The sequence below is a fragment of the Pseudopipra pipra genome, chromosome 1 (genome assembly GCF_036250125.1).
Source record: "Pseudopipra pipra isolate bDixPip1 chromosome 1, bDixPip1.hap1, whole genome shotgun sequence".
NCBI classification, from domain to species: Eukaryota; Metazoa; Chordata; class Aves; order Passeriformes; family Pipridae; genus Pseudopipra; species Pseudopipra pipra.
This window is the reverse complement of record NC_087549.1, coordinates 134,199,993-134,223,770: the sequence shown is the minus strand read 5'-3', so window position 1 is coordinate 134,223,770 and position 23,778 is coordinate 134,199,993. Positions and strand designations below refer to the sequence as shown.

The 23,778-nt window shown below is 41.0% G+C and overlaps 1 protein-coding gene across 2 annotated transcripts in view; it reads left to right on the top strand.

Annotated features, from left to right (window-relative positions):
* Window positions 1-23,778, top strand: part of FAM171A1 (family with sequence similarity 171 member A1) — an 89,100-nt gene that overhangs the window by 29,536 nt on the left and 35,786 nt on the right. Inside the window, exon 3 of one of the 2 annotated variants that reach the window (XM_064678623.1) lies at window positions 22,140-22,367. The exons of the other annotated variant lie outside the window; for it this stretch is intronic. Within the exon in view, the coding sequence (XP_064534693.1) occupies window positions 22,140-22,367 (228 nt within the window). The remainder of the gene's footprint in view (window positions 1-22,139; window positions 22,368-23,778) is intronic. 2 annotated transcript variants of the gene reach the window in all.

The window sequence follows — 23,778 nt, the reverse complement described above, 5'->3', positions numbered from 1 at the left end:
CTGCTCAATCAGTCTCCTTTTCCCTTTGCTTACCAAGTTTTTCTTGGAGAGACAGTTTGACTACAAACCTTTTTTCCAATTGCCTTGTGATTTTTCTGCATATATCTTCAAATTAGGTATGTGTAGTGTTTTTCAATCTCAGTTTTAAGCTAGTATGGGCGTTTAACTTACTTGCAAATGGAAATACCACAATAAGGATCCTATACTCTTTGCATTCTCACTGGAGAAATATTGAACTTCCCTGAAGATGTTGGATTTGAATGCTTCTGGCAATAAAAACCAGATGATATAAAACCCCCTCATTATGTCTCCAGTGCAGAATTTTTATGCTCTTGGAGCTTAGTCTGATAATTGCAGCATTATTGATCCATGAAGAAAAGAAGTCAGAATAAGATAAAATATCTGAAAAGCAAGTCCAATGTCAGGAAGTACCAGTCCTGCATGGAACAGTCCTATTGCTTTCTTGTGGTGATGAGCCGCTGAGGAGCTGTAGTCATGGGGAACTACCTCAGGAGACCTGGAGGGTCACCAAAGACCATTGTGGTGCAACTGTCCTGCTCACAGCACTGTCTGACAACCCCCATTGTTGGTAAGGGGGAAAGGTGGATCCTCACGGAGTTCTGCTTCTGGCTCTGTCGCTGTAAGATTTTACATCAAGGTCATTTTTTATTAGTGGGCATGCTGTGCATGGATGGTGTGATTCCAGCAGCCACACCACATTGCTGGATACATCCTGAGATGTGACATATTTTAATTCTTCAATACATTGTATTCATATGGTGATAAATAAATATTCCTGGTTTTGAGCTACATCTGGAATCTTCTGGTCCTCAAAATGTCAGATACAATAAGTTTTTACTTGTCACTTACAATTAAACAACCACCAAATTGAATAGTGCTGAACTAAAGTTTGTCTAAAATTGTAGTCTGATTAAGGCCTTTCTGGTTGGGTTTCTTAGCTTATTATTGATACCATATGGTGGAGTATTCCAGCCCTGAAGAAAGCCCATGTGAAGTGGAAACTGTGGTTTCTTGATTTAACTGCAAGGAAGTTAGTCCTCAGTCTCCTTTATGCTTCTAAACCAGTGCTTGTATTAAAGATGGAATGCATAAGGAGTGTAACAAACTCCACAAAGTTTTGTAGGAAAATAGTCTCCTATTTAAGAGAATACACTGCAGCAGTCAAATTAAGGGATACTCTGATTTTCAGATGTTTCAATTCTGACTTGGCCGAAGGAAATTAGAAACTTCCCAGTTAATTGTTTCCTTTTTTACTAAGTGACTTATCTTAAACATTGTTTCTTTCTCCTGCATGAAAATAGAACTTCAGGATAAGCAAGGTGGTAGTGTCACTAGTAGCTGTAAAATGTATGAGGGTGTATGCTAATAGAATAGGTTGAATTCCCATGGTGGCCACATTTTACTCTGCCTCTGGCATAAAGCATGACAAAAGCACTTGGTGTGCAGCAGTGGGCTTTTAGTGCATGTCCTGCTGTTACCTTCCCCTCCCTATGAGCACAGGAGGGAAACTGCTACTTTTAAAACACCACCCACAGATTGAATTTTCTACATTACCACAATCTCAGAAACCTATTATCTGTTTCAGTAGCTGTCAGAGTATTGACTGTGAACGTTTATAATGCAAAATGAAAAACTCTATCATTGTAGACTTGTCAAAAAGTTGCAAATCTATTACAAGTTAAAAAAGCAAAGTGTAATTAGATGTCTCAGTGATCTACACAGCCTTTCTTTCTCCTTCATTGTGTTTTCTTCTGTGAAGTGAAAAGAGGCAGCAGCATCTCTGTGCAAAGCAAGTCCAAACCCCAATAACAGTCTTTGTTTTTCACTGAGGTGCTGTGCAAGTTTATAGGTCTTTGAGTGAGCCTAAGGCTCTGCTCAAAAAATCAGCCATCTCCTCAAAGCACAAGAAAAGTCCAGGAGTATTTTTATTGTCTAGTATTATCTCTGGGGTCAGGAGTGTGTGTGCATGTGTTGTTTTAAGGGTGAATAAAGGCAAGCTTCAGATTGTGTCTTATCTCTGGGACTTGGGTGTGGGGAGTCCACGAGATGGTAGAAGAGTGGCTCCTGGTTCCCCATCTGCTGCTGGCTCTCTTGGTTTCAGCAATAAAAGGAAATCTGTTTTCAGCACTCCCACATGATGATTTCTGTGTTGCTGTGACAGCAAAGCAGGGTGAGAGTTAGCTTCTGAAACAGGCACACGAGGGGTTCGGCAGTAAAAAATCAAGGCAGTGATTAGTGCGTCACCAGATTCCTGCTTGTTCTCGCAAAGAGATTGTCATCATCAGCCCACTCACCCCTTTGAGCCCTCTTGAGCTAGCTTTGGATAAAAGAGGCATTGTGAACATAGTTGCCAGGGAGTCAGTCTTCCCTTCAACACAATGAAGAAATACTTCTATGTGGTCACCACGCAGTTCACTAAATATCAAGCTCTTATCAATCTCTTAAAAAAAAAAAATTTTAAAAAAAGGCAGTTAATAGAAATGTCCATTTGCCTGCAGTCACCTGTTGGTCCCATGTGTCATACTGTTGCATCTCTGTCACACTTATCTGGAGGAGCAATGTGGGAAAGAGCACTTTGACTAGACATGCCGGATTCCTTGACATGAGGATTGTTAAGAACTGAGAAACTTCTCTCATGTCTGCCCATTCCCTCAAACACCAGGAGTGCTTGTCATCCTTTCTTCCTTATAAAACTTTAGCCAGTCACCTTTCTACCTGACTCTGTATCCAAGTACAGGCAGAACACAGGCTGAAAACTGGTCACAACTTCACAGCTGGTTTTACTACATTAAAATTACTATTAAAGTGGTATTCTAGGAAGTAATTTTTATACACGTCAGATGATTTAGGGGTTTTTTATTATTATTTTTTAAAGATAATGTCCAGTGAAGAAATTAATGTAGGATTTTTCGGATCAGATATAAATAAAAATAATCGTAAATATCCTCTTTTATGTGGTTTTTGAAGCTCTTTGGTATGAATTTATTAAGTGTGTTCTATTTAAAAACACAGGTTGATTAAATCTTCAGATTGTGGTATAAAGCTTGGATTAATCTCTGTTTATTAATAAGCTGTCCTCACTGATGGCACTTTTGAATCTCTCAAAAATCCCAGTATAGCAAAAGCCAAAATATTGCAAAGGAAGCTTATGAGTCTGTAGAAGGTAGATATGATAGGCAATGCTACTCACACTTCTGGCATTGTTGGCCTTGGAGGTGTTGTCCATGTGCTTGCATCTTAAAAGCTTGCTTTTCTGGGTGCTCATTTATGGTGGTCTGTCAGCTGGTCATGAGTAGGGTGGGGAGGCAAACAGCTGCCTGGTAAACTCTTTTCATTTTCTATATGGCATCTGGCACTTCGAAGTAAAATTATAGTAGTGTTAAGAACTAACTATTTTTTTCTTGTACTAACCTCTGAACAATTTAGAACTAATTTGTTAGATGTATAAAGGCAGAGCATTCAAAAATATGAGCCTAAACTTACACTCCAAATGTTGCGTGACTTCTTCCCAAAGGTATGCTGATGTCATAGGAGCGTGAATCCCTACAGCCTTTGGAATCATGGAGGTGTACATGCACAGAGTACTCAGACATCTTAATTTTCTGGACTTGGTAGAGCTTGTGGTTTCTGAAGTAGCTGAATATCCAAGTGAGAGTCCTACAGTTGTCCTTTGCGACACTAGTGAACGCTCCAGATAAAACTCTGCTGGAAAATTCTTGTGTAAAAGCTAGAAAATATTTCACTGTCCATGAGGAACATCATTAAACTAATTAAAAAAAAAATCTGTAGTCTTTTACCTTCAAAGGAACCTGCAAAGATTTTTAGAGTCAAGGCAGGATATAAAAAGCAGCTATGACACACATTTTGCATACTGTTTTACTCGTTTTCACTTTGGCTATTTTGGGGTTTTGCTTCATATCTGATTGCTGATGTGTAAAGATGTCCTCCACCACCATTCATCTCTCCAAGTGACAAATCTTTTCCATTTGACTCTTTTTTTTTATTATTATTATTTTTTTCCCCACAAAGTGTGATGTGTAGATCATCTTCTAGCACTTATGTCGCTACTTAACCTATGGTTTGCTGAAGTGTTTGCAAGAACTGTGTTACTGTTAGATGCCTTTCTCATTGCAACTTGCTCTGGTTTTATCTTGCAAATTGCAAGTGTCCCAGCTGCTGAGTGCTGTCACACAAACTATGCCAGAGCTTCAGGGGGAGAAGAGTCCACCATGTGCTTTTTCTGGCTGGGGTGGGACCCAGGTGGGTTACAACTATTTCAAAATTTCATCTTGTGGAAAGCAAGCTGCAGAAGTCAGAGGGATGGCATACTCCTGGGTCTCCTTCCCACATGGGATTGGGATCTGTCGAAGCAGTGCATACAGATCTGGGAGCCAAGGCATGTCCTAAGGTCCCATGACAGAAGATTGGAGTTGGTGTTTGTGCACAACTCTGGTGGTTTCTGGGCACACTGTTTGATATACCTTCCCCTCTCTAAATATCCTGCTGCTGGTTTTGATGCTTGCATGATGTGGAGTCAGTGCTGATGTGAGTCACTCTGTGCCTCTGAGGGGTGTAATATTTCTGCAATCCCTAAGCAGCATCAGAGCACAATGTGTGCATAAACAAGTGTTTGTATCTCTTAGCCTATCCTGCTGCAACGGGAGAATCATAGAATCAACTGGGTTGGAAAAGACCTCCGAGATCATCAAGTCCAACCCTTGATCCAACACCACCATGGTTACTAGACCATGGCACTAAGTGCCACATCCAGTCTCATCTTAAAAACCTCCAGGGACGGTGAATCCACCACCTCCCTGGGCAGCCCATTCCAATGTCTGATTACTCTCTCTGTAAAAAATTTCTTCCTAATATCTAACCTAAACCTCCCCTGGCACAGTTTAAGCCTGTGCCCTCTTGTCCTGCTGCTGGTTGCCTGGGAGAAGAGACCGACACCCACCTGGCTACAACCTCCTTTCAGGTAGTTGTAGTGAGCCTCCTCTTCAACAGAGCCTGGGATTATTTGGTCTCCCCTGCCCACCTCAGTTCTTTAGCAGGTAGCTGACAGCCCTGAGGGTGGCAGGGTGAGAGTGGTATCTGCGGGAGATAAGAGACCAGTGTGACCCAGCAGGCAGGAGAGTGTGCTGGCTGTGGAGCTCCCCGGTTCTGTGACCTGGCTCCATGATAGCAGCCTACAGGCCTTGGACTGCAGTGTCTCAGGACAGCAGTGATGTACTTCTCTGCAAATCAAAGGGAGCGGCTTGAAATACTCAACTTCTGTCTTTCTTTTCTTTGTTTTTTTTTTCCCTCCCCCAACACTCCCACATGCAGGGGGAGATACTTTACATGTACAAAACCCACATGTATAGGAGGATCTTAAACTTGAACAGCCAGCTGCTGTAATAAATAAAACATAGCAAATGATGTCAAAGACAAAGGGGAAATGGGAGTCAAAAGGCCAAGGTGTTCTGGCCCAAAACAGATGTTGGCAGTGTCTGGGGTTGTATCTGTTGGCAGAGCTGGAAGAGGAGTGAATCTTGGATGATGTCAAGGAAGTGTGTAGGCCCAACAATGGGGGATGGGGCAGCCCCCCCAGCAGAGTGAAGGGAGCCCAGCTGCTCTTGGCTGTGGGTGGGGAACAGAGCTCTGTGCTGCCTCTGCTGCCTTACACCTCTGTCTAGAGAACTTGGCAGGTAAGGAAAGTGCAGTGATGGGTGTATTAGCGAGCAGGGCCTGTGTAGGTGTTAATCTTTCACTACTGCAACAAGGAAAAATTTTTTCTGCATCTTGCTTTTCTTAATACTTTTGGATCATTTGCAAAGCCAGCCTAAGTAAGAGCAAATTGCAGCAGTCAGTCCAGAGCTGATTGGAATTACTGGAATGTGATAAAGACTTCTAAAGGAAGGAGAGTCAGTATTTGGGAAGAAAAGCCCTTATCTTGGACCTTTACTTGTCCTGTAAGCATCTCTCCTCATTCTCATTTCCCTGTTGCAGTGGATGGAGATTGTCCACCTCTTCCCATGTCTTCCTATCCCCTCCCATTTTACCCAAGTGACAGGTACAGCAGGTAACCAGGCAGGCTTTCAGCTGTTAGCTGAGTGCCTATGGTGTTAGAGTCCAGTTACTGTTCATCCCAGATCAGACCAAAGGCCCTTCCTTCACAAGGATACATTCACTTATCTTTTTTTTATGGAACAGGAGGTGAAAGTCCCACTGAACATGAAACATTTTGTAGATCCTCTGCTAGCTAACAAACTGTCAGAATAAATTTATTCATGGGCTTTAATTAAACTCATGCAAAAGCTAGATGCTGCTCTATCTTTGTAACATTTTCACCCCCTGTTGTTGTACTATTTTTTTCTCTGAGTTCAGAGCTCCTTTTCCTAAATAGAGTCTGTGACTGTTTCTTAAGAACCCTAAACCAAGAAGCAACCCCACTGCCATCTTAATAAACTCCATCATTCGGCAGTAGTTTTTAGCCTTTTTGCTTTTATGGATCCTATTAAAAATATATTAAAAAATCCAGTAACAGTAAAAATGGCAGTATAACACTGGTAAACCTCGTGACTTACTCTTTTTCAGGTGTCATTTGTGACTCTCTTGATGTAATCTGTAGGTTTAAGGGCATTGTACAGAGCCTGAAAAAAGCTACCACGGGGGAAAAAAAACCAAAAAGACTGGCAGGTGATTGCTTTCCTCAAAAGGGAGTAGGTCAACTAACATCTTTAACTGTTACAACTGAGTGATAGGCAAGAGCAATTAGGGCTGCCCACACAAAATGAGAGGAAGATGCTGCTTTTGTGTGAGTCTGCTGGAACCTGCGTTTCCACACCCTGGATGTAGGAGTTCCAGAGCTCTGGTGTACCAAAGGGCCATCCTGCTGCTCTGAACTTCGTGATCATACTGTGTTCCAGATATTCAACATATTGTGCTACATGATTTAGTGGGCTTCTTTTATCTCCGGATTTAATGGATTTGGGAAAAAGGTTTGGTACCTTTGCAACTGAGCTGCTACAGTTGCTGGAGTCAGCCTGCCTGCTGTTGCTGCAGTAAGTAGTGTAAACAGGATGCATGTTTCAGGAGGACTCTTTTTGGGAGCAAAGTAGCAAGGATTGCAATGAAGCTGTTGAAAAATGAACAATCTTAATTTAAAAAGCAATTTCAAATTTTTATATGTTTTGTAGAATGAACTCTGGAGCAGGTTGATACAGTCTTATGTGAAAATTGGGGTGGTTTGTCCCAAACTTTTGCAGAGAGAGACAAAGTAAAGTACATGTGTTTTGTTGTTTTGGTTTTAAAATGTGGCAGGTCTGCTATTTAAACGTATTTGCTGTCACTGCTACTTAAATAAAATGAAGTTTAAACAAGACATATTGCTCTAGTGTAAATGCATTTATTTGAGGTTATTAAAATTAATCACTTGATTGAATTCAGCAGACCTTTCTCCTTTTCCTTTAAAAAAAAAGTGTATTAGTAAGTAAGGGAGCCTTGAAGCAGGAGAACAGCAAGGCAAAGGTACCTAAATATAAAGCAAGGTGTTTCACAAACAGCTCTGAAAATTCATAGCTGAGGTACTGAACACATCTTGTCATCTTATCCAACTTATTTGAGCAGCAGCTCATTATGCCAAAGAGATGGTGGTTTTAAGCCAAATGAGTCTTCAGCACAAGACTGGAAAGTAACCCAGACCAGGATTCCTGGGTGAGAGACCATCAGCCTTGAGCACCTTCTTACGCTGCTCCAGGGACCTAGGCTTGGGAAGATGCTCTGCAATGGCTCTGCCTGCCAGAGAGGCTTCAGGGCTTGTAGTGCAGCTGCCTTTCACACACCCTTTCTGCATGTGATGTAGCCTGGGCAGCAGAAATCAGAGAACTATCAATATGAAGGCAGCATCTTTGGAGTCCAGGCTTTGTTACAGCTGATGTAACAGGCAGTCCCCAGGGCATTTTTCCAGGAAACCCCTCTAATTTGCAGAAAAGGATAGGCATGGTTCAAAAGTAGCTTATGGCCTGCAAAGCCATCTGCTTCTACCACTGTTTGTGTTGACAGTAAGTTTAGCACTGCATCCCTAAGTGGATCATGAAATCTCACCCATTATGCTTCACAGTTACCTATTTCATTTTTTAAAAGTCCTTTCTACCAAGGGAATTGGAGCAGTGGCTCTTGAAAACACTTTGGCTGAGGTTCCTGGTTGAAAAGAGATTTTAAGTAATTCCACCCACTTCACCACAGTTTTAACATGGCAGTAACAAGAATGAATTCCAAAAACGAGCCTCCAAAGTAGGCAGCAGTGTTTTATATGTAAGCATACCAATGAAAAGAACATGAACTGTGTTTTGCTTGGCTTTGGTACTGCAGATAACATAAGAATTACCATGTTTTAAATGAGTATCTATACACTATGAGTATCTTAGCTGAGTGATTGTCTTTCTGTTATGTGCTGTTTGTGACCCCAAGCGTTTTGGGCTGTGTGTGAATATAACCACAAAATAATTTCAGCGTAATTTTAATATTCATGTAATGACTGGAAAGATGAACTTAAAGTTCAAATATTAAAGATTGTCTCATTTGCATTAGCTAGTAATGATTTTTACTTGCCTTGACTTTTCTTTATTTAACTACCAACTCGGAAGGGAATATCTGATTGAGTGGTCCAAAACTGAAGTTGAAATCCTTCTTGCTCATGTTGAGCATCTTGGCATTAGCGTAACTCTGTCATTTCTGGGAGAAACTTGAGTCTGCAGATAAACTGCTTTACGTTGCCATTTAAGGCAATTGGATTTTTAATTGTTTGGTTTGTGGGTAGAAGACGTTAATGTGCCTGTATAATTTTGTTGTAACTATGTAGAATCAGAACTATTGCTATTTTGCTGTGGTGTGTTGGCTGATCCTGTACTGAGGTAGTGGACCCAAATTCTTTTCTCTTTGTAAACATCTAAGGCAACTAAAGTGATTGTCAGCATCCTCGAAGTAGACCTCTAGTTCCAACAGGCTGCTGGACTTCCTAACCTCTCCACTTTCTGTGATCTTTAGAATTATGCATATTGTACTTGTCCAGCTGCTGCCTGAAAGTCTCAGTCATGCTGTTATGGTAGCACAAGGCTACGTGGGAATTCAGGCCGACTTTGAGCAGTAATAGCAATCTGCTGTCATTTTATGCTTCCCTTAAGTAATTTTGCAACCTCGTGAGAACAACTGGCCACTTGGGTTATTAAACCAGTGTTGAAATAAATACACCTGTAACACTCATGTAATACTCACTGGAATTGTATTTATGACTAAACATGGTAGAATAGGTTTTAAATTTATTGGGCTGGTTTCTTTAAATTCTTGGCTAACTGTTGAATATAATTTTTCTTAGCAGTTCCTTTGTAAATGTGAGAAGAGAATTAATTGCAAACAAAGAGATGATGCATCTGCGTGAAATATATATTTTCTTAACTTCAAGAAAGTATCTGTAAACTTGTTTTTTGAATGGGTTTCGAGGAAGTGGTGTGGACTGATAGTGTCAAGGAAACTTCAAGTAAATGCTGTCATTTTTAGTGTGATTAGCTGTACCTTGTGTTTTCAGTTTAACTTAGCATACATATATACGCATAACACGTGAACCTTTCATCTGCTAATCATAGAAATTTTAAGGTTGGAAAAGACCTATAAGATCATTGAGTCCAACTGTTAACTCAGCACTGCCACGTTCACCACTAAACTGTGTCCCCAAGTGCTAATAACATTATATTTATTCTGGGCACATAAAGCGTATTTTGCCCTTTCAGAAGTTGATTGTTGGTCTTGTATATCTACTTTTTCATTTGCTTCCCAGCAAATTCCACCAACATTAACATCCTTTTAATGCAGCTTCTGTGTATAAATTTAGCCTCTGTATGAGTTGGGTATTTAGAAAGGCCTTCTTCCTGCTTCCTCTTTAAGCATTACTTGCATGCAGTAGATCACTTTCCAAACATACAGCTGTTTGTTTAAACCAGTATAATACTTTAATACAAATGCTTGCTTAATGTGTAGACTAAGTGGCATACAAAATATTCATGTTGCTGCCTGTGCCAAGGAAGCAGAGCACACCGCTGGAATGTTTTCAGTTCTACATGTCTGCTTGTTAATGGGAAAGTGGCCGTATTTGTCAAACTGGAAACGCCAGCAGCCCTGTGTGATAGTGTTACTTACAAGCAGATGTGTGTTTTGCAGCACGAGTATAAGAAATAGACAATGTAAAATGAAAGAATTTGGGAGATTCTGTGCTGAGGGAGAGACCTTGAGCAGAGTGCTGTTTACAGCTATAAATCCCTAAGATGGGTTTATGCCAGAGTGTAAGCACTAACTCCTTTATGTTGCCAAATGGACAAATTAGTAAATAATGGAAATGTTTGCCAAAGTCCTGCATGCTCTGACCAGACTCTTAGGTTGGCCATGTGTGGAACATGTAATATCAAATGTATTTATTTGGAGATATTTAACATTACGTGGGATTTTTGATTTAGCACAACGATACAAAATATACTGAAATAACAATACCAATGTTAATAGGAAATACAGTAACAGCAAGTTGTGTGGTACGTGTTGCTTGTCTCTGTAATATGCTCACCATCACAGTGCTGGGCTTCACTAGCTACCAAGAAGGAATATGTGGGTTGAAACCAGCCCATAGCTGCCTTTGAATTTATTTGTGTTGCTAGTTGTTCAGTTTTTATACTCTCTGCTGGTCGGAGTCGTGTATATACACGCCTTCCCCATGCTGGTCTGGGAGACGTTCCCACTCTTTTAATGAACTTGGAGAAAGATTTGATCCACTCAGCTGTGGTGTAGTCCATTGATTCACTCAAATGACATAGCCGTTCATCTAAGACAAAGGCCACCCTCGGGTCCCATTTGTATTGAGATACAGTCAGCTCTGTTTTCAGCAGCTGTGCACAGTCACACCCTGCATTATTCCCTGAGCTTCAGGGCACCTGGCCCTTGCTCATCTGCTTTCAGCCTTCTTCTGTCATTTATTGGCCAGTCACAGCACTTCACACTGAGATTGATCTCTAAAGAGAACAGATAATTCACCAATCTGTTTGATCAGCTGTGATTCATTGATCTTCAGCATTTTGATTTGTGAACCCCTAGAGTCCTTCAGCAGAGTGCCATCCCCTTCAGACCCCACTTTAGGAAGGCATCAAACAAATACACTTCTCCAAGTTACTTTCACACATTCCCAAAGCTTGGTTCATGGGCCTCCAAACCATTGTTTCTAGCTACAGAGGTAGTAGGAATTCATAGGAATGTGATAAGCACCACTGGGAATCAGAGCTGCGAGGTGACCAAGAAATACAAAGGTATGTTCCAGTGCTCTTCCCATCAGGGAGAGTGATATAAGGTGTATGAGCAGCTTATCAAACCCCTGTTAAGTGTCACTTTTTGGTTTTTGTATACAATGAGTCTGTAAGAAAGGTGAATATTGCAAGTGTAACTGTAACTGTACCTTCCCATTATGATTGTGAATTCGTGGAAGAGCCAGTAACTTCTGATTTACATAATTGACTTCCAGTGTAGTGGAATAGAAAGTAACTTTTTAAAATTCACAGTTTTAGTCTGATTATAATTTTTTTCTCATGAAATCTTAACAGCCCTAAAATTAATCCCCTGCCAAGAATTAAAATCACCATGGCTGTTATGGTAATTAAACTGATGCAAGTTTTGCTTGCTGAGTCAGTTATGTATTCTCTGCATATATATGCATCATCATAGCTGAAATACAGACAGTACAGCAGCCTGGTTCAAAAATATTAATTGAAAAATTAATTGACTTGGATGAGAAGGTTTCTGCTGTGTGATTGAGATTGGATGAAAGAGTAGACAAAGGGCTATAATAAATGGCCGTGTGTTAAGCTGCAGATGTTTTACTGTGTTAGGATGAAGGGAACTGTAGTGGGTCCTATTTTATTTGAAGTTCTTATTCATTATCTAGAAGAAGATCAAGATCACAGGTTAATTAAATTTTTAAGCTAGTCCAAATGAGGAAATTTAAATATTGTTTGGAACAGAAAAATCTCGAAAACATGGAAATATAGTAAATATTTTTGGAGAGTAAGAAAGTTTCAATATTGGTAAGTTGGGTGGTGATTAAATCCAGGTGCTATAGTGAGAAGAAAATAGAAGTTGCAGCAAGTGGCATGTAGAAATGTTGATAAAAGCAATCTTTTTACGGTTAGGAGAAAACAACAGTAACCTCCTCCATCCACCCAGCCAGAAATACCAACAGGATTGTAGAGGTTTTTGAGTGTTCAAGAGCGGTTGTAAACACTGTAGTGCCTGTGCAGAAGTCCTCACTGCTCCATATCAAACCCTTTCCTGGCATTGTCACAAGCATCCTGTCCTTATGGAGCCAGGAAATTTAACTACTGTGGTGCCAGTATGCAGCAGTAGAGGTTGGGAAGCATTTGGGAATCAGTATGGGATTTGGGAGTAATGCAGAATAAAGGTCTGCTGCAACTGTTCATGTCAAATACTGACCTCAACCTTGCCTAGATCAGGGGATGGACAGGCTTCCCTTCCGAAGTGACCGTAGGGGTACAGTGGAGCTAACCTTATTGCCCATGAACCAGCAGGGATGGTCCTGAATCCCTTCTTTCCCTCTGCCAGTGTTACACTTGGCCACCACTCTCCACCCCCACACCTGCCTCTTCTGCTGATTTTGGCGCTTGAGGCTGTGTTGCTTCAGCAGTTCAACCTGATAACCTGGCATTGAGCCACTTGATATGTTAGGCCAGTGCTGTGCTGGGTTAGTAAATGGAACCAGCACAATGACAGGTCCAGGGAACAGTAGGACACCACAAGACAAGGAGCAGGAGTCCACGGCCAGGCCACATAGATGGGAAGGGATGCTCCTGGTTTTGCTGTGGAATAGCTGAATAGTAATGCTGCGTTCCTCATCACCCTGAAGAGCTGTCTGCTCAGGCTGGCTGGGCTGAAGAAATGAGGTTGTCACCATGTGTAGTCTAACCTATGATTTAATTTTCTTGTCTGCCAGCTGGGGATAACCTCTCCAAGTGATTATAAATTGACTATTGACTTATTTGAAAAAAGGGAATGTGCAAGTGCCTATATAGAATTTTAACGCAATAGTTTGCCTCTGTACCTGTATGAGTTTACATCAGTGGAGTACTGAGAAAAGTTTGCACTGCAGGCTGCAATGGGAATGTGGAGGGTTACTTGAGATGGATTTGTTTCAATTGTTACAGTGGTTTGTTTAAAAACAAACAACTCCAGTAAAAATACACTCTTCCAATGTTATATCTAGGTTTGCTTCCACAATAGGTTTTGGAAATAAGTAGATTAAATTTAAGATTAAAGCTGCTTGGAAATGAGCAAAAAAAGTGCTTGTCACCTCCCTGCCTCATTGCATACACATTAGATCACTTAAACATGGAATACATCTACTTTAAATTGCTTTCATCAGATGCATAGTTTTATTAATAGAGTTAGGATAAAGTTGTTCTGAGAAAATGTAACACATCCACTTGTGGCTAAGCAAATCCAATCTTTCCCTTTCTGCTCCCCACCAGACTGGACTGATGATGCAGTAGGTATAAAGTTGGTTTAAAATCCCTTGGAGCTGCACAGTGGCTGAGCTTGATGTCATGTTATCCTCAGAGCTGATGTTGCAAAATCAGCTGTAGTCTTGTTTGAGTCAGTGGAGAACTCTAATGCTGAGCAACTGGAAAATATCAGTGCATTAACTGTTCATTCCATATTGATCTCCAAACAGAGTTTCAAAGAACTCTATTATGAAAAAAGAGGGTTTTAAGCAGGGATTACTTTTTCATGACTTGTAAAGAATACATTATGCATGAGGCAAGCTAAAGCTTTGAAACTCAACTTCCATCTGCGCTCCATGACAGTATTTTATTTAATTCCATGTCTAAGAGACAAGGTTTGGAAATGAAATTAGTTTGTGTCATGCACAGTTCCTGTAGAGATCAAAGGCAGACCTGTTAATGCAACTATTGCTATTCATGAGTTTCATAGCCATGTGAGTTTCAAGTTAATTATAAATGCTTGTTTAATCACTTAACAATAGGGTATCAGAGTCTCATCTGGGTATTATGCATATAGCTCCCACTTTTTTTAATTAAAGCAAATTCCTACCTTTTTTCCCAAGAAATTAATTTTGGTGGTAATGCTCTAGGCTCTAGCAGGTCAGAATATGCAAATCTTCTTTTGAATGTTGGACAGTTGCATGATGAATGTCTTTATTTTATTATCCTACAACTGCCCCTCCCTCCTCTTTGAGTACATGGTTGTGTAGTAACCTGGTTGTCACTGTACATGGCATAAATTGCTCTAGTTCATATACTAGAGTTCTTTTTGTGACATTTTATTAAAACGTGTGTGCATTATCCCTAGGAGTTAATGTATTTTGAGATAAACTGATGTATTTATGATTTTAGTTTCCAAATACTTTGTTTAATAGATTTTAAACCCAAAGAGGCAAGGAGGACACCTGTCTGACCTTCATATCATAGACCACTGCTTTATTCGAATACTGAGGATTAAGTCTAATTATTGGATAATTAAGATAAACCATTTCAGTCCCCTGGAAATTAAATTCTTGTGCACTAGAGGAACTAGTGCCAACAATGCCTGAGGCACTTGCAGTAGCAAGGAATATTAGATGAGAAATGCAGATGAATCAACCTGTGCTGCAGAGAAGGGTGAAAAAGCCTCAAGTGCCATCTGAGAGCAGCCTCCTTCACAACCTGGGCTCCTGCTTGTCCACAGAGCTGAGATGAGCAAGATGAACAGTTGGAGCATCACATGGGGGCTTCTCTGTGTCAGCTCTCATTGCACCAGGTCTCTACTGTTTCTGAGGAAGAGCAAGGGGGAGGAATAAAAGGAAAACTCAGAATCATAGAATCAATCGAGTTGGAAAAGACCTCCAAGATCATCAAGTCCAACCCTTGATCCAACACCACCGTGGTTACTAGACCATGGCACTAAGTGCCACATCCAGTCTCATCTTAAAAACCTCCAGGGACGGTGAATCCACCACCTCCCTGGGCAGCCCATTCCAATGTCTGATTACTCTCTCTGTAAAAAATTTCTTCCTAATATCCAACCTAAACCTCCCCTGGCACAGTTTAAGCCTGTGCCCTCTTGTCCTGCTGCTGGTTGCCTGGGAGAAGAGACCAACGCCCACCTGGCTACAACCTCCTCTCAGGGAGTTGTAGAGAGTGATTAGGTCTCCCTGAGCCTCTTCTTCTCCAGGCTGAACAATCCCAGCTCCCCCAGCCTCTCCTCATAGGACTTGTGCTCGAGTCCCTTCACCCAACTCATTGCTCTTCTCTGGACATGCTCCAGCACCTCAATATCCTTCCTGAACTGAAGGGTCCGGAAATCAGTCAATTGTGCATTTGGGGAAGAAAGTTCCTTCTTGACCTCTGAGGTGTGAGAGTTAAAATTATAGACATCACACTGCAAGTACTCAGTGTGCAGAGGACCATACTGATAGTCTTCCCCATGACCTGTAAAGCACAAAAGTGTTTAGCAAATTCTGATTGCTGTGCTAAAAAGCACCACAGATGACCATTTGGGCTGGCTTCATAAATGTTCTAGAATCAAGCCTTAATTCTCTTAACCCTTAACATTAATTTTAAGCCTTAATTAAACACCTAGAACTAAAATTAAAGCTATTAAAAAAATTAAGAAAATAAATCTTCCCATAGCCTAAGTGAATCCATCACCTAGTAACCTGTTTTCTTGTTGCACCTGAATTTGCTTAGGTTCAGCGTACAGCTATTGGCTGTCCCTGTCAGCAAGACTGAAGGTCTTCAGCTGACTTGTTTTTTACAGTTTCCCTGGTATGCACAGTGATCCAGCCTTCTCTTGCAATAACAGGTCAGGTTCTTCAGATGGCCAGTCCTAGGGCTGCTTCCAGGTCCCCTGGATTTTTTTGTGGCTCTTCTCTGAACCTGTGCTTTCTAAATCTTTTCTAAATCTGGATCTGAGAACCAAGCCCTGTTGTGTGGTCCTTACTAGAGTTCTGACCAGTGCAGTAAGGAACTTTCTTCTTGATGCCAGGACTGCAGCAGCCTTGGTATAATTTGGAGAATCACTGAACAGGCAATGAGCAGACTTCCTGCATCCTGCCCTCTGCATGGTTGGATTCCCTGGAAATCAGTGGCAGACACTCCCTCCAGTTGAAATCTTGGTGACCTGTGGTGGATGGGAAAGTTGTGTAGCACCACTGATTTTCCTGTAATGAGGACCAGAGCTGGTTCTGAACAAGGGATACCATTGTCTTTGCTGTCAATCTTCTGCAAGCATGCCTAGTTTGCCACTTGAGGTGGTACCTGTGTACTTTTGGAGGTATGTTACATACAGGTTTCCTTTTCTTCATGTGAACTTACTCTGCTGCTATTTTGAAGTGTGGTTGTCAGTAGAGCCTTATTGATGCAGCACATTAGAAAGATATGAGGATATGTAGATGCTTGAGTTGGCATCTGTGGCTAGGGGATGGGGGAACACTCCTTTTTCTAGGAAAATGTTTTTCTTTAGATAAATGAAAATCCTATTGTTTGGCTGAGGATTGACCTCACACATGGGCAAAAGGTTAAGAGGCAGAAAGGCTTATCCATTTGGCATGTAGGATTCAAAGCCAGGCATGTTGCCAGTAAACTCAGTCAGAGCAGAGGATACAATTTTAAATAAAGTTCATAATGGCATTTTTCAAATGAGCAGGAAGTTTTCTTTTTCTAATCAAAACCTAGATAATTTAAATATCTTTCTTTGGTAATATCCTGACATTGTCCATGGATAAAGGACCCCCAAAGGAAAAGCGAAGTGATAACGGCTGCCTGTGTCAGCCTATTCCCAAAAGAGATCATCTGTCCAGCAGACGTCAGTGGGAGTCTGCCTGACAGAGGGGTGTGTGCACAGAAACCAAATTGCAGAATTGGGATCTAAATAGGATTGTGATCTTTGACTTCCAATCTGTGTCATAATTTTTCTCTGTTTATTCCAGTATTTGAGATCTGACAGTTTGCCTTTGCTCAGATCGCTCAGGATTTTTCTTTCTATGTTACATTACTGACTTAAAAAAAACCCCAACCAACAACCAACCGAAAGCCAAAACCACCAAACCCCAGTGCTTTTCATTATTCAAGGATTGGTTATAGAAGACAGCACTGAGGATACCAGTTCTGAAGGAAACTATTCCCAAACTCAGAGTTCACAGCAATATAAAGAGCAGTTGTGAGTCCAAGAAGGGGTTACAACTGCAAAAGTAGTTATCTTAAGGTTAATTGTATTTCAGGGGAGGCAATAGGGTTCATATAGCAGATGGCACAGGAAGGATTGCTCAGAGAAAGTTTAGACGTAGTAAAATCTCAAAATCAGATTAAGAAGACAGATGGGATTCTGGATTGAAATGCTACCATTTAAGGGTTTTTTTGTCTTTTTTTTTCACTTTCCCAAATTATAACCTTGAAGATACTGGATTTTTTTATATAGCTTACAATAAATTTGGTAGTAGGAGACTGAGAGGAAGTTACACAGTAAGCAGCTGTTTTCATGGTAACTAGTAGTTTTGGTTTGCACTCATTTGAAAAACAAGTTGTTATTGCTTGAAAGAAGACAAAGGAACATGACTGTAAGAGAAAAGACTTACTTGCTTGAGCATACACATACATCAGCCTTGATCTCTTTGTGGAATTTACCCCTGTATTTGCTGGTTTTATTTGCTGTTTTCCCACTAACCTCTTTTTCCTGCTTTGCTTTGGGGTTTTTGAAGCAGAATTGCAGGTTGCACTATTTAACATCTGTAAGTGGCCCATTCCTACCTGCACTTCTAAACAGGGACACGCAGGCTTTTTGCCCATCCAGGAAGGATCTCTTTGCCTGTGCTTTATTTTCTGGAAATGAATGGTTATCGTAAGTGGCTCTTGCTTTGGACATGAATCTTTCCTGTAAGAATATAATGACAGAGCACATGCTAGTGGTGCAGGCAAATGACTCTCCTCTCTACCTGTGCCCACCTGTGCTGCACTGCAAGCCAGCGGGGCAGCATGTGCCAGGACAGCCAAGGTCTGAAAGAGTCACATTCACACCACACCGGTCAGGACCCAGGTACATTAGACAGGGCTATCACTCAGGCACAGCCTGTTCTGAATGTGGCTGGCTTGTCTGGGGAGGTGAGAGAGATCACAGCTGCTGTGGGTAAATTCATCAGCTGGGGTCTGTCACCTCAGCCACCTCTGCTTTGCTCTTGAATGAAAAAACTTCAGCACTTTTCACCTTTATGTCCCCTTCTGCCTTCCAGGACCTCACTAGTAGCTCAGAGCAAAGCTCCTTCACAACTTAGTAATTAAATATTCTTGCTATACATACAACAGTATGACAAATCTGTGGGAGAATGAAAGAGGCTTCTCTTTAGCAGTTCATGTTCTCGGAGTTTATCTTCTGCAGTGCTCTCAGTTCCCTGCCTCCATCGTGTTCCCTGTTTACTGCAGATGTTCTTCCTTCTCTGAGTTCATGTGTCCTTAATTCTCTGTGACCTCCTTGCTGTGGTAGGCTGTAAAACTCAAGAATAATATATCTGTTTTGCTGAGAGTACCAACTAAAAAATTTGCCAGATATTTTAAACACTCTATTCCTCAGCTAATAATGAGTCTTCTAAGCAGCTTTTTCTAATTAATTTCTTGTACTATACCTAATGTTTCAGTCTAAGACCTCCCTCTTAATTTGAGGTCAGACTGATCTTGAGTCACTTGCTGCCCCTACTCTTCTCTTTTATTTCCCTCCTTCAGTCCTCCCGATTTTCAAGAAGTGTCTGAATATGCAATTATGAAACTGACTGTCTCTCTTTATAGGTTGTTCTCATCATATCACTGTTTGAGATTATGTTTTCTTCAACAATTTCCCTTCAGTTTTAAGATTTTAATTCCGTTGCTGTGGAAATTACAGTGATAATGCAGGTTTAATGTTCTTGACTTTACTGCTGCATTAGATAAGAAAAAAAGGGAGCTGTTGTGTGGGAGAAAGCTCTGAATTAAGCAAGTTGTATACATTTCACACGTATGTCAGGGAAGATAACACATGAAAAGGAATTAGGGTTGTTCAGGGTGCTAGAATTTTCTCTATCTTCTCAGGAAAAACCAAGTCTAAATATCAAAAAGGAGGAGAAAAAAGCTTAGTGTCTGATCTAGGAACTGTGGTTTGGAACAGCAGTTCCAGTCTGTTGCCTTTCAGGACATCAGTCTTCCATCTTGGATGATGACCTTTGTCGTTTCTGTTTGGAAAGAGGATTTTGGAAACCCTTAAATCTCTCCTTACCAGAGAGAAGGATGCAGACAGAAATCTTTACATAGCTATGAAGTGAAGGATAAAGAAAGTTCCTACTGGAGATACTCATGGCTAGCTCTCTGATTTGAGAAGAGAGACATGGATTTGTGTATACAAAAGAATTTTATCAGGTTTTGTCTCTTAATCAATTTTAGTAGTAGTCTCTATTCTAGAATCTTGGTTGTCTATAAAGAATTAAATAGATTTGATACTTCTGTTGTTTTCTTACCTTCTTCCTTAATTAATATTTAATATTCCAGAGCTCCTTGGTTGCTTCTTATATGTGGTTGTTTTAGAAAACTAATGTGTTACTAAAATTGCTAACAGCAATGTTCAGCTTGTCCTGTTCTCTTGCTTCCCCTTTAATGCATCACCCATTATTCTTAACCTCATCTGTTCTTCAGCATTCTTTGCTAGGCAATTCAAAGTGGAAAATACTAAGAGCACAGCTATCTGACTTTGGATCTAAGCATATAGTTCCTGCACATTTTGAAAATTAAAATTTATATTGCCTTTTGTCCTCATGTTTGTAAATACATGTACAGCTTGTAAATACATAAATACATACGCGCTCCTCCTTTGATTAATGTGGCTGCCTTTCACATGCACAAGACATCACAAGTTTCTTGGTGGTCAAAGCAAGGTTTCTAAGGAGGCACTCTGTATGTGTGCACCACAGTGTATGGACACAGGTTTTCAATATACATTGTTTGCTTTGACTACTATATGCAAAACTGGGAAGAAGTCCAGAATCTTTAATAGCTAGAATGTATTTCATGCTGATCCCATCTAAATTGGCATCCTCTATTGCCAAGTTCTAAAGTGAGGGCTGTGATGATGATGACTTTCTCTAATGGGGTTTTTGTTCAGGGCTGCCCAATATTTGTATTTTCAGTACTGCAGGATTCAGACAGAGGGTCTCAGCTTATAAAAGGACCCAATATATTTCTGGCTCAAATGTCTTTAAGACAGATGTGCTGATGTTTTTGTATTAAATTCTGACATCCTTTTAAAATTTTATGCTGTTACACTATGTTTCTCAGCATACTCAGTTGTGTCATTTCACTATTGAAACTCAAAACAGAGATTTTGTTCCTTGTTGTTCTTCTTGGTGTTATGTCTTGCCATATGCAAGTTCTTAAAATTGTAAGGCACAGTAGTAATAGAACAGAACTGTACCACCAATACTGTTCTGTAGAAATCAGTGTATTGGTTTTAAGTATATATGAAAAAGGGGTCATGCTCTCTTTTTCTGGGCATCACATGCAGAAATGAGTTGTGCATGGAGTGTAAGCATCTTGCTTGTGAGAGGTTTAAGTCCCCCGACACAAAAAGAGAGTTGGCAAATACCCACTACTACCTTGGGGAATGTAGTAAGCTGATGTAGGGGACTTCATGCAAGAACAACAGAATTTTCAAAAATTAGGGTAGGAATGAGAGAAAGGGGAGAATGGGAGAGAAAAGAGGGAGGGAGGTATTCATTTGTGAAAACAAGGCAACTGGAAATCAAAAAAAAACCAAGGAGTGTCTTGGTAGAGGCATTGGATCATTGCATTTAAGTCATAGTTATTGCAGAAAGTCAACAGCTGCTACTTTAGAGCATGAGGCAGAGGAACTATTGCAAGCACAGGAAAATAATCGTAGAAATGGAGTAATGCCTTCCAGAGGGACTATCTTGCACAAGCCAGTCCATGTTATGTTACAAAAGCCTGGTGACACAATGCATGGAGTGCCCGGAGTGGGCAAGTATTGTACATCTGGAAACATTTAAACGAGTAATTAGTTTCTGGAAAAAATGGCAAATTACTCAAGGAAAATGTAGTCCATTGTGTTAGCTTCTGAATCATATCTGCAAGATGTATGATTCTCCTGGCTGCCTTAACCATCACTTCTTTGCTTCTCACGTTCACCAGTAGTATGTGGGGACAGATGATACAGTAGTGTCAGGGCTGACAGGCTGACGCTCTAGGGGCTCTGACATTTGGGCAGAAATGTCACAGAAAAAGGGCTGGTGAACAGAGAGGAGGAGGAAGTGTTCCTCTCTTCCTCACTCCTAGCACTCTGCATCCCACCTAGTTGTCCTGTGCTTTGAGGACATAGACCTGATCTTGTGGGATTTCACCACCTTGGTTAGACATCACCAGGGAAGTCTTGTGCCAGCTGGGGCAATCTCTCCCACCAGAGTTCTCCACTGTAGCACAGCCTGCTTCAAAGCCCACTTTCTTGGGCTTCTGTCACAGCAGATTTCCTCTGTTTGCTACAGGGAGAGAATTGTTTTGGGGAAGGGGTGAGGCAGCACAGCCCACTTCCAGCCTTTCCCTCTCCCCACTGGTGCTGGAGAAGGCTGGCAGGAGCAGAGGCACCAGCAAAGTAGGGACCTTACATGCCATCCGTGACTAATACATGATGTTTGATAGCACACACATTTAGAATTACAATAGTACTGTGTGACTGGTGTGTTGCCCATCAAAAGCAATACTGGCTGCCCCTGGTGATGTGCTGCCCAACTACATGTGGGTCACAGGTGGAATATAGATGCCTCCACAGCTGAAGTTAGCAGTCGGGCAATAATTCAGAATCTGGTCTTCCCTGTGACAGAATCTGCAGTGTCTCTAAAGATTGCCTGCCTGAAATGGAGAACTGCAGGCCAGTACAAGAGGTTGTGTGTGGCAGTAAAGTGTCAGAGCCCGGTGTCTTTCCAGTCACTAGTGTGCCAGCATGTTCTAACTTCTGCCTCCTGCAGAAGCTTTTCAGATGATAATTGCTGTGGTTGTTTGTCATTGCAGAAGTAACGCTGAAGGTCCATGTAAGCGATGCCAGCACACATCAGCCAGTAACTGAAGCCTTCATTGAGATTTTTACCAACCAGATCTCCATTGCATCTGGAACCTCAGGAGCAGATGGCACTGCCTTCCTCAAGTTTCAGTATAAGTTGGGCAATCAGCTGATAGTGACTGCTAGTAAACATGCATATGTGCCAAATTCTGCACCATGGAAACCTGTAAGATTGCCTGGTAAGAGATCTTTATTTTTGTTCTGAGGTAAGATTTTGCATCTAAAGGAAGTTACACAGTTTTGTATGATGTGTATCAATGCTTGAGATCCTGGGTGGGAGGAGAAACATCTGCGCCTTTCAAAAATAGTAATGTTTATTCCTCAGTTAAACTGCAGCATCAGGGCTGTGCAGAGATTCACTCTGCTCCTGGCTTGTCCTCAATACAGTGCTACATCAATTTTCAAACAACTGTTGGTGTTCTTACAGCTCCATAGGAAATGGAAATCCATCCCAGATCTTTTTCTTTATGGGAACTCTGTTTCCAAGAGCTTTGTTTCAGCAGCTGCGAGGCATTCATTTGTTTCTCCCCCAAGGTGTAGCAACAACTGTTGCACTGTAGGCTGTAGTGTACAAAAAATGTCCTGCCCTTTTAGTTCTTGGCCATGTCCATAGGACAGTTTTAATCTGCAGTTATGTTATCCAGATGTAAGGATTTTTACTAACTTAATTAGCATGGTTTGTTTCTTCCACAGGTAAACAAATATAACAGTAATACTTGCATGTCAGTTTTTATCAGAATGCCTCAAAATTGTATGGAAAGGGGGATACTTGATATTAGTTGTATGTGAGGGAAAACTGAGTCATGAAACTTATTTCTGTACCTCTAAATAAAAGAGATTGAGGGTGGCTTTCAACCCTTGAGATGTAACATCCATATGAAGGTCACATCCCGAGTTTCATCCGCCTTTCCTCTAATCCCCAGCCACAATCAGAGTCCAAGTAATTTGGGAACGGTCCTATGCTTTATTGTACCCAAATCACACCTAAATATCACCTCAGATTTGATAATTAGCCTGGGCCAAAGCCATGACAGGTTTTAAGTGCACTAATATTTAAATAGTGTACATGTTCCCAGGGCAGAGTTGAATTCCATGCCTTGGCTCTATTTTATTTATTAATATCAACATAGCCAGAAGGACTGCGTGACTTGCTGCAAGGTCAAGCAGCAAATATATTTTCAGAAGGGGAAAGGAACGTGAATCTCTTCAAACTCAGAATTATGCTTTAGGCATTTCAACATGCTGTTTACTTATCTGCATTCACTTGCTTCAGATAAGACTGATTTATACGTTTTCTGTCCTGTATTCTACCATGTTTTTCAGCTACTTAATGGAGCAGCAAAGACTAAGCCAGGCTCTTTGGGGTGTAGTGAAAGAATAAGAAGTAACTGAAATGAGTTGCAGCTCGGAGAGTTTCAAATAAAAAAAAGGCAGTATTTCTTTACAGCAGCAGTAGTCAAAGATTGGAATTTCACAACCCAGAAAGGTTGTGAAATTTCCATCTTTAAAGACATTCAAAACTCTACTGGATACCCCTCTGCTTGTTGGAAGCAGGTGACGTCCAGAGATCCCTTTCAGCTATAATTGTTC